General features: G+C 40.3%; 1 protein-coding gene and 1 long non-coding RNA gene across 4 annotated transcripts in view; one reads left to right on the forward strand and one right to left on the reverse strand.

Annotated features, from left to right (window-relative positions):
- Positions 1-11,522, reverse strand: part of piezo1 (piezo type mechanosensitive ion channel component 1 (Er blood group)) — a 134,191-nt gene that overhangs the window by 100,311 nt on the left and 22,358 nt on the right. For all 3 annotated transcript variants that reach the window (XM_032527470.1, XM_032527469.1, XM_032527468.1), the window contains exon 2: positions 10,383-10,478. In XM_032527470.1, the coding sequence (XP_032383361.1) occupies positions 10,383-10,478 (96 nt within the window). The remainder of the gene's footprint in view (positions 1-10,382; positions 10,479-11,522) is intronic.
- The window catches only part of LOC116696474 (uncharacterized), a 21,128-nt gene that overhangs the window by 4,508 nt on the left and 5,098 nt on the right, over positions 1-11,522 (forward strand). The gene's annotated exons all lie outside the window — the stretch shown is intronic.

Genomic DNA, 11,522 nt, shown 5'->3' on the forward strand with positions numbered 1-11,522 from the left:
AACATTTTGTCACATTTAGCTTTAAATAATGTTTAAAGACGTGGTATGAAATTTTGAGGGTCACTTTCTTGCATATTTACAAAAATATTTGTCAACTTGGAAATATTTTAAATAGTTAAATCCAAATATTAAATTGTTACCCCTAAATGTTAAATGTTAATCTATATGCTAATCTAAACTAAAATGTTAATCTAAATCTAAAGTAAATTAAATCTAAAAGTTAAATCTAAATATAAATTAAATCTAAATCTAAATGTTAAATCTAATGTAAATCTTATATAATCTTAAATCGAATCTAAATGTTAATCTAAATCTTAAATGCTAAATCTAAAGTTAAATCTAAATCTAAATCTAAATGTTAAATACTAAATCTAAACTAAATGTAATCTAAAATCAAATCTAAATCGAAATCTAAATGTTAATCTAAATTTTAAATATAAATCTAAATGTTAATTTAAATCTAATGTAATCTTAAATCAACTAAATGTTAAACTAAATATTAAACTAAATCTAAATGTTAAATCTAATCTAAATGTTAAATCTAATGTTTCGGGTGAAACTAAATTTAGCTAATTGCAAATTAATGTCGGTAACCGGAAGTACCAAATAAAAAGCTCGAGGGGTCCGAGTGATGTTTATAGTGTCAAATAACAAATAAAAATCCTCTCATTGGGAGATATGGACTCTTGAACTTGGATAACCGTGAAAAACTACCTAAAATAATAAACACAGTGGGGAAAACTGTATTTGAAGAGTACTTTGAGTTTTTAGTGTCACTTTTATGAATGGTGTGGGAATTATAGCCACTTGCCAGCCACGGGGGGCTCCATTTGACTGGTCTGTCACGTTCGCTTGCATTAAGGTCAGAAGAGCCTATCCGCCGCCCCCGACAAGGCACTGACAAGACATGCGAAATGTCCAACGAATCCGCGTACGAGAACATCGGCAGAGCCGTCCCGGTGGCTGAACAAACTTATTCAACAGCGGACAGCGACCGCTCGGGCCACCGCAGGCCATCTCGGTAAGCAGTTTTCCAATCACGGAGCTAGCAACCCTGTTGTCAAGGCTAACTAACTAAACTAGCTAACGGTAGCTAGCCAGTAGAGATTTGCTACTACCTTGACAACAAGACAATGTAGCTCCGTGATTTGGAAAAATGCTTACCGAGATGGCTTGCGGGGGCCTGAGGCTGTCGCTGTCGCGTGTTGAATAAGTTTGTTCAGCCACCGGGACGGCTCTGCCGATGTTCTCGGCTAACGCGGATTTGTTGGACATTTCGCAGTGACTTGTCAGTGCTTGTCGGGGCGGGCGGGGATAGGCTCTTGCTGACCTTAATGCAAGCGAACGGGACAGACCAATCAAAGTGAGCCCCTCGTGGCTGGCTATAGTGGTATAATTCCCACACATTCATAAAAGTGACACTAAAAACTCAAAGTACTCTCAAATACAGTTTTCCCCAACTGTGGTATTATTTAGGTAGTTATTTACGGTATCAATTCAAGAGTCCATATTCCCAATGAGAGGATTTTATTCGTTATTTGACACTAAACATACAATGACCTCCTCGAGCTTTTATTTTGGTACTTCCGGTTACCGATTAATTTGCATATTAGCTAAATATTTAGTTTCACCCGAAACATTTAGATATTAGATTTAGATTTAACTTAGATTTAGATTTATATTTAGATTTAACATTTAGATTTAGATGTTAGATTAACATTTAGATTTAGATTTAATTATTTAGATGAACATTTAGATTTAGATTTAGATTTAACATTTAGATTTAGAATTTATATTTAGATTAACATTTAGATAGATTAACATTAGATTTAGTTATATTTAGATTTAAAATTTAGATTTAGATTAGATTTAAACATTGATTAGATTAACATTTAGATTAGATGTAACATTTAGATTTAGATTGATTTAATATTTAGATTTAACATTAGATTTAGATTTAAATTAGATTAGATTTAACATTTAGATTTAGATTTAGCATATACATTTAACATTTAACATTTAGGTGTAACATTTAATATTGGATTAACTATTTAAAATATTTCCAAGTTACAAATATTTTGAAAAGTGCAAGAAAGTGACCCTCAAAATTTCATACCAGGTTTTTTAACATTATTTAAAGCTAAATGTGACAAAATGTTGCTGTTATTTTCAGCACGAGCCGCTTTACAAACGGCGCCCCATACACGGCGACACACACACACACACACACACACACACACACACACACACACGCACAGCAACACCACACAAGTATACATAAAAGCAGTAATTTGTCTCGACTATTAACTTATATCTCATGGAAATAAATAGAACCAATTGTGTTAATTGCAAATATGACTTGGACTTTCATTTATCAAAAAGGTAAAAAAGTGCATCAATTATTCTACCTTTAGAAAGGCACCTCAGGGGCTTAAAGCTTGGGCTTAGCCTCTAGAAATATTAATATGATATATTATATTTATTATTATAATTGACTGTTGTTTTTTTACCTGTTTCACCCAGTTATAAGAAAGTTTCCAAAACAACCTGAAATAGGACCTTAATATTTCATCAACATTATGAAATGTTACTGTAATGAAGTGTTGTGAAACAAATGCCATACTCCATCCAGCAGACACAGAGCAGTCCTGCTGACACCTCAGCGCTGCAGCCTTTAATCTCTTTTAGTCATGTTCACACATGCAACATAAACAGCTTTCCTCTTTGTCTTTTACCCCAACCTGGTGAGATACCATCTCATTTCAACATTTTTCATGTCTCAAACGCAGTGAGTGTCTGCACGTCCAGGAAACAGCACACAAAACAAACTGGATTAGAGTATGGAGGTATTAGGGAGCATGGAGGGAACTGTTTGTCCATGACACTCTCATGGACTTCCAACAACTTCCAGAGCAGCACAGTGGTCTTTCTCCACTAAAATACTGCTGTTTGTACCCGGTCTGTATGAATACCTAAGTCTGATTGGTTGCAGGCCGCAATGGATTAACAGTGACATCATACATGTAGAGATATGCCTTGTTTCATTAAAACAATACTCAAGGATTTAAAGATAATATCGTACCCAGACCTCATCTCTTCAAAAAAATGAAAAACAGACACTTAGTACCATTGCTTGACAACAAAACTCACCATTTAAATATGAATCCTTCATTCTCCCGGTGGTTTTAAAGATACAATCCTTGATTTTGTCACAGTGCCAAAGCATCACTGTTATAGAGAATACTCCTCCTAGGACCATACAAATCCCAGGGTCTTATGCATGTATAAGAGTGTAATTGAATATCTGAACACATGACAATAGTTAATATCCAGTTCTGACTTAAACTGTCTCTTACTGTAAATCTGGCTGGTTGGTCCACAATTAAGAAATCATGTGTTTGTGCACCTGATGGCTGTGTGTCAGAGGTTTGTAGGTGATGTAATTTGACAGTCAGTGCTTTGGAATTGCAAGGAAGTGACATCCGGATATACCTCTGTGTCTAATGTATAAAAGTGTGTTTTGCAAATCACTGTGTGTATTGTTTTGCAAAAAGTGTGAGGCTGACATTGTGCTTATAGTGGTCCACATCTGGGTCAATGTTTTGTTTTGTTTCGATAATTGTGTAATACTTTTGATTACAGTGTGTAAGCATTGGTGGGGGTGGGGGTGGGGATTTGGTGTGGGTGGGATGATTGGTCTGTGGAAATTGTGGGGGTGTGTGTTGGTTGTTTGAATGAAAACTGTAATTCCCTCTGAGCCCACAGTGCTGCTTCCTATTAGTGTTGAATGTAATTCCTGGGTGTGTGTGTGTGGTGTGTGTGTGTGTGTGTGTGTGTGTGTGTGTGTGTGTATGTATGTATGTGAGTCAGGTTTTGGCAGGCCTGGGTTTCCTTAGGGGAACTCCTGGTTGATCTATGTCACCCACCCCCCCCCCCCCCCCCCTTAACCCACCAAAATAAAAGCCTCTTAACGCAGTTTAATTACCAAATCAGAAAGCCTATCAGGAATAGAGACAGAACGGAGGACTGGAAAATAAATGTATGACTTTAGCCCCCTAGCAACTGGGACGAACAATCATAAGTCAGTTGGGAAAAGAGCAATTTTCATTCAAAATTGTGGGGAAATATCAGGGGAGATACTCAAACCCACACATGTATAATCTTCACAAGAAGAGCGTACACTCAGTGGGTTTGTATCATTTATGATACCAGGGGTGGAGGAAGTATTTTAAAGTTTCACAGTAAAAGTACCAATATTACACTGTAAAAATACTTCATAACAAGTAAAATCCCTGCATTGAAAATGTTACTTAAAGTGTAAAATGTAACTTTAAATTTTTTAATTTTATCTAAATTTAATCTTTTTATTTTTCTGAAGCTGTCTTTTTTCATTCAATGATCCAATGAATGAATGACTACTAACAGCAAACGAGACTAACAATAAAAAGTAACCCATTTTTATATAGTCTTTAGCAAGGCTTCAGTCCGGGTTTGATTTTTCCCACGCAGACACAGAAGGATTTCCTACAGCTACACATTCTGATGGGTCATCAATTTCTTTGTAACAGCAGAAAGCCTGTGTTAGTATCCAGCCTTCTGAACCGGGAAAAGGAAGCAGGAGATTTGTTTATGCAGGCCTAATTGTATTTCAGTGTTATTTTACAAGTTATCTGCTAGAGTCATGGCTGATAATGGAGTAGGACCATCACAGAAAATAAGGTTATTAAACAAAGACCTAAAAGCTAATAGGGAAAGGGAAAGACATGAAGGCGATAATGCCACTTGATTGGGCTATCAACAGATGGAGACAATTACAGGATTGTAAATTATTCAAAACCCACTGTCATAATGCCATGTCGGCAGCCCTTTTTTCTCCGTTTGTATGTAATAATTGTTTCCCTGTTTGTTATTTTTTATGTTTCTCCCTCCTGCTCTGTGACTGTGAGTTGTGGGCGTTATTTAGTTTGCAGACTGCGTCATGTGAAGCTCATTCTCTAATCATCCCCCAAAGCATGCAAAGAAGTTTTGAAATTGTTTGTTAGACTCTGGAGGACACCATTACCACAGGGTTGACGCCACAAACAAAAGACACTGATTCACTGGAGATGCTCTGGAGAGCGCAATGCACCCATCACTCACCACTGGATTCCCTGGACACAACACCCCCTTGCCCCTTGCACTATTCATTTGAACGTATTTCCCGTGCGTCACACCTGCTTTTGGGTCCAACCTCTAGTGCCGTTCCATAACACAACGATCTGGCCAAAAAAATGGACCCGGCAGATTCTGACTCAAACTCTCAAGGTTTTTTGCTCCCCCATGCGGTGGCCTTCCAAGGCATACTGCTCGGCCAACAATCTCAGATGTTGCAAGGAATCATGGATTCCCTTCACCAGTTCTCTACCATCATGCCTTGAGAGGAAAACCATCCACCTCAGCTTTCAGCTCAGTCTCCGACAGATTCCTCACCTTCCCAAGCTGTACCCGTGAGTAACTTTCAGCCCTGTGAACCTTTTGTGCCTGTTCCTGAACGATGTAGCGGGAGTTTAGAAGAATGGAAATGATTCCTGTTTCAGTGTTCACTTGTGTTCGGTCATCAATCTCTAACCTATGCTCACGATGCCACAAAAATGGCTTATGTACTCGGGTTGCTTTCTGGGCGGGCGAGAGACTGGGGAGTAGTTTTTTGGGACATCCTGCTAACTACCAACTAGGTGTGCACGATATTGACAAAATGTGATATTGTGATATCGATAATGAATACTGTGATATCAAATCAAATCACTTTAAGCTCCGGAACCTCTGAGCAACGTTACAGGCTGAAAATGGCAAGTTTTAAAGAGAATCTGGATCGTACAACAAGACAGGCCAGCTTGGCTTGTTCGGGAAATTATTGTAAAGAAATCTAACTGGGTTGTTTTGGCACCAATTGGCAGGGATTTGCTGTGGACAAAATACACACGGTGATACACTGGTAAGAGCAAATGATTTTTAACCATGTATCCAGCTAATTTAAATAGCTCACTGTATTGTGTGAACAGTTAACTTCATTTAATATTGTATGTGGCATTTTCTTTTCTTTTTCATTCGGAGCTTAATGCGGCCCAAGACAATTGGGATTGGTTTAAAGAAATGCAACCAACCCCTGACATGGATTATTCACCTATCCAGGAATGTTGTGTGGACTAGCCAGACCCACCTACGCAGAACTGTGGAGATCTGGCAAAGCAAGACTACCTAGATAGTTACAGTGAGTCATGAAGATTTTTGTCATTCTTTGATGGAAATTTCAAAAACACTTTACTTGAAGATTTCTACATAAGAGTGACATGAGTCGACGAGCTGACGCCAAGTTTGCTATGAAAGAACTTCACGCAGCCATTAGTAAACAACAGACCGTTCACCTGGAAGCTGCGTTTATTGTCGCTGGTGATTTTAATCATTCAAACTTGAAGTCAGTGCTACCAAAATTTCACCAGCATGTTTCTTGTCACACCAGAGGAAACAAACTTAGACCATGTTTACACAAACATGGCTGGAGCCTACGTCGCGACACCCCTCCCCCACCTGGGACAGTCAGATCACTTTCTTTGTTCCTCACCCCCAAATATGCACCTCTCATCAACCCGCGTGAAGCCATCAGTGAGACCATCAAGGTGTGGCCTGCAGGAGCAATTCATCACTTCAGGAAAGTTTCTACACACAGACTGGAGTACGTTTGCTACTCAAGCCACCAGTGGCTCTCACACGGACATTGACGCTACACTCCTCTGTACTGGTTTATTTAACACCCCATAGACACTGTTACAACCCGAAGCAGATCACCACATACCCAAATCAGAAGCCATGATGAACAGGAAAGTGCGACTCCTATTGAAGACACGCAATACCCTTCAGATCAGGAGACGCACAGGCCTATAGCACATCAGGGCAAATCTGAAAAGGGGCATCAAAGAGGCCAGCACTGCTACAAGCTGAGATAGAGGGACACTTCTCCAACGCTGATCCTCGACGCATGTGGCAGGGCATTCAGGCCATCAGTGACTATAAACCCACTCACTCCACCCCTAGCCACTGATGTCAACTTCCTGAACGAGCTTAATGACTTTATGCTCGCTTTGAAAGAGACAACAGAGAAACTGCCACCAAGCTCAAACCCTCAGCTGACCACCCCCCCATCACACTCTCCTCCACAGATGTCTGCAAGGCACTGAGCAGGATCAGCACAGCACAAGGCTGCTGGACCGGTATCATCCCGGACGCGTACTCAGGGCATGTGCGGAGCAGCTCCTGAGTTTTACAGACATCTTCAACCTGTCTCTGCCCAAGCTGCTGTACCAACATGCTTTAAATGCACGTCCATTTTGCCATGCCAAACACTCCAGCCCGAAGTGCCTTAACGACTACCGCCCTGTAGCACTCACACCCATCGTAATGAATGCTTTGAGCGGCTGGTCCTGGCACACCTAAAGGACTCGCTACCATCATTGGACTCACCCGTTCGCCTACCTAGCAATAGGGCTCAAGGATGCGTTTCCATGCACTGCACTCTGTGCTCACACATCTGGACAATAAGAACACTTATGCACGAATACTGTTTGTTGACTTCAGCTCAGCATTCAACACTGTCATCCCGGCTAAGTTAATAGCCAAACTTGGAGACCTGGGCATCAACACCCTCCACGTGCAATTGGATTTTGGACTTTCTTACCAACAGACCCCAGAATGTTCGATCAGGCCCCAACTGCTCCACGTCCATCACACCAACACTGGTGTACCACAGGGCGTGTGCTGAGCCCGTTTCTCTACTCCCTCTTCACCTCCACTGCAAGCCTGTGTACGAATCTAATCCATCATCAAGTTTGCGGACGACACTACGGTGATTGTCTCATCAGCAACACACGATGAACTGCCTACAGGGAGATCCAGCACCTGGCCACTGGTGCACTGAAAATAACCAGCTCCTCAACACCACCAAAACCAAGGAGCTCATCGTGGACTTCAGAAAGGAGCCAAGAGGCACGCACGACACCATCCACATCGATGGAATGGCTGTTGAGCGTGTCTCCAGTTTCAAGTTTCTGGGGATCCACATCTCGGCGGACATGTCCTGGTCAACCAACACCTCCTGCCTGGTCAAGAAGGCTCACCAGCGCCTCTTCTTCCTGAGGACACTGAGGAAGAATCAGCTTTCCTCAACTATCCTGGTGACTTCTATCGCTGTGCAATAGAAAGCATCCTGACAAACTGTGCAACAGTGTGGTATGGGGCTGTTCTGTTGCAGGCGCAAGGCACTGCAGCGGTGGTGAAAACCGCCCAGCGCATCACCGGGACTCCACTGCCCCCATCGAGCACATCCAGAGAAACCTGTTTGCATCGAGCTCGCAGCATCCTGAAGACTCCTCTCACCCAGCCCAGACTGTTTTCTCTCCTGCCCTCCGGCAGGCGTTTCAGGGTCCTCCGGACCAGGACCAGCAGACTAAAGAACAGTTTTTTCCCCAGAGCTGTCTCTTTTTGAACTCTAATCCCATTGATCCCACTCCCCTCATAACTGACAGACTCTCCCTCCCTCCTCCCACCTGCCTCCATTTTGTTATCTGCAATATTATAATGTTCATCTGCACTGCTGACTGTTACTTAGTAACGACTGTTTACATCTGCATCTTTTGCACTACTTACCTTTTGCACTACTTACTTCATTTGCACTGCTGACTTTTATTTATTTACAGTACAATTGTTTACATTTACATCCGCACTACCGTACTTTAACTGTAATATGCAATTACTTTCCACCCACTTTAATTCGATAGTTTCTGCCCAAACTTTACCTTATTCATAGTATATTATGCTGTTTGCACATATCTGTAAAAATTTGCAATTATGATAAATCCACCAAATTCCTAGCTGTATCTTGCTCACAATACCTGTTATCTATATTTGTATTCATAGGACAAACCCATCTGTAAAACTCTGTTTATAATAGTTCTTTTCTATATTTTCATTACATTCCATGTCTTGCACTTACGGAACCATTGTATATCCTGCACTTACTGCTATTGCACTTCTGGTTAGACCCAAACTGCATTTCGTTGCCTTGTACCTGTACATGTGTAATGACAATAAAGTTGAATCTAATCTAATCTAATGAGTCATGACACATGAACCCTAACCCTAACCCTAACCATAACTAGTCATTACAAGCTGAATGACACTTACTGAAAGAAGAGTTATGTAATAAATGTGGTATGACATGTTTATAAGGTTTTATGACACATTCATGACATTGCCATGTCACTTTTATGTAGACAACTTCAAGTAAAGTGTAACAAAAATTTATTTCTCTCTTTATTCTAACATGTTTCAGTGATTTTATATGATTTTTTTCATTGAAATTGTATTTTAAAAGTTGAGAACCATATGGAAATGCTTAACATATTACTGTAAAACATGATACAAACAGAGCCATCATGTGGTTAGTTATTACATGGTTTAATAACGTATAAACCATGAGACATAGCCAAGCAATATTTGCACAGTGTGTTCCTTGAATGATGCCAATTTGACTGATGTAGGCCACGCCCATTTGCACCTACATAGTGTTTGGCCATTTTAGATTTTTTTTCTGCTTATTTTGGTGCATAATTAACCTAATCTTCACCAAACCTGGTACATAACGTATTTAGGTGACCCCAAACAAAACTTTGTTGAGTTTGTTTCTTTCACTAGCCACAGCCGAGCTGGCGACCGCAAATGCGACGCCATGAGAGCGCCCTAACTGTTTATCCTCGCGCGTGGTAGTCTAAGTTGAAGTCTTCTCCTGAACAGAGGTGGCGCTAATGAGAAAAGGCTACCAACTTTGCTATTTCTACAGACTAGAAGAAGAAGAAAAAAGTAAACAACGGCAGAACTGGCAGGAGCAATGTCAATGATCTGATTTGATGACCGACTTTGTCGGATCAAGCCTTTCACTCACCAAAACATAACTCAACTTAACCCAGTAAGTTTACAAGAGAGACTTGCAGTCACTCTGAGAGTCCTGGCATCCCCTTCAAGCTCGTTCAGGCTTCCTGTTTCCGATTTGTCATGCGCTATCAAAAGAAATAAAGCGGTGCCCCACCTCTGGTTGCGCTATAAATCCTGACGCGCCAGCAAGAGGTATGTCATTTTGACGGAAACTTGGATGCAACTAGTATACTGCATATTTCAGTCTCCCTACAGCCCTAAACTGATATTGACTTATTTCCAAATATACACAAGCAAATTATGGCCAAGAATGAACACTCAGAGCACGGACAAACTGACGTTACAGTGATTGGAATTGCATTAAATTTGACAAACCGTAGTCTGAAAAACAATGTAACATACACCACAGACTGTCTTACCTCTTAGTGTGTGCTTGTTCGGACACAGGAACCATGGCAGTAGCAGCAGGTAGAGGAAGTAAACCAGTGACAGGATGTTGTAGCGAAAAAGACAAGCTGCAAAAAAAGAAACAGCAGAGTCAAACAACAGCATTCATTTAGAGATTCTAGCATGTCTGACATGGACCCTTGGTCTTGAAAGAGACATGTACTGTAATTGTGGCATAAAGCTATGCACCATACGACATGATTGAGTCTGCAAACAAATGGTTGTCATCACTAAAAATGATATATCATGGTTTGTATATGATGCACCACAACTGAGATATTTAGTCTGTGCAAAGACACAGGACACTACACAATTAATTGTATGAAATTTTTCTAAAAGCAAAATTTTTTCACAACTTGTTTTTCATTGCACATTAATACAAAAACATCTAACCAATGACAAACAAAACAGTAGAACATCAATTAAAGCGTATCAAAATAAGGGCTGGTACCAAACTTTGATACTTTTTAGGAACCTGCCATTTGCCTCGTAGTATTGTGTATCAGCAATGCCTTGTCATTCAATACCAACTTTGTCGTTCTTAAAACCCCTTTGCTACAGAAAAGAACTACAAATGCCGAGCTAGCAAGCTACACGCTGAAAATGGCAAGTTTTGAAGAAAATATGGATCGTGCAACAACGCAAGTCTTCTTTGTTTCTTCTGGGGAATGAGTGAAAAGATTTACAAAGCATATGTTTATATTTACTCTCTGGGGTGTTCTAGGACCGATTGGTAGGATTGCTGTGGACGATGTATACACGGTTCACTGGCAAGAGCAAATGAGGTTTAACCATGCATCAGCTAATTTAAATAGCTAAATTTACTGTATTTTGTGAACAGTTAACTTCATTTAATGTTTAATGTGGTGCTGTCTTTTGCGGTGACCAAATGTTCCACTGAAAGATCTGGCAATGTGAGACTCAGAAGACTCTAACAAAAGACTTTGTTGTTTTGGAATTAGGGCTTGGTGAATAATGTGTAAGAGTTATTCAGGCTGTATAAAGAATAATCAGAGAGTCTGGGGGCAGACACCCTTGTGTCTCTGTCTCTTTTCTTAAAGCGCCCATATTATGCTCATTTTCAGGCTCATAATTGTATTTTGAGGTTGTAC

The sequence above is a fragment of the Etheostoma spectabile genome, chromosome 10 (genome assembly GCF_008692095.1).
Source record: "Etheostoma spectabile isolate EspeVRDwgs_2016 chromosome 10, UIUC_Espe_1.0, whole genome shotgun sequence".
In the NCBI taxonomy this organism is placed as follows: Eukaryota; Metazoa; Chordata; class Actinopteri; order Perciformes; family Percidae; genus Etheostoma; species Etheostoma spectabile.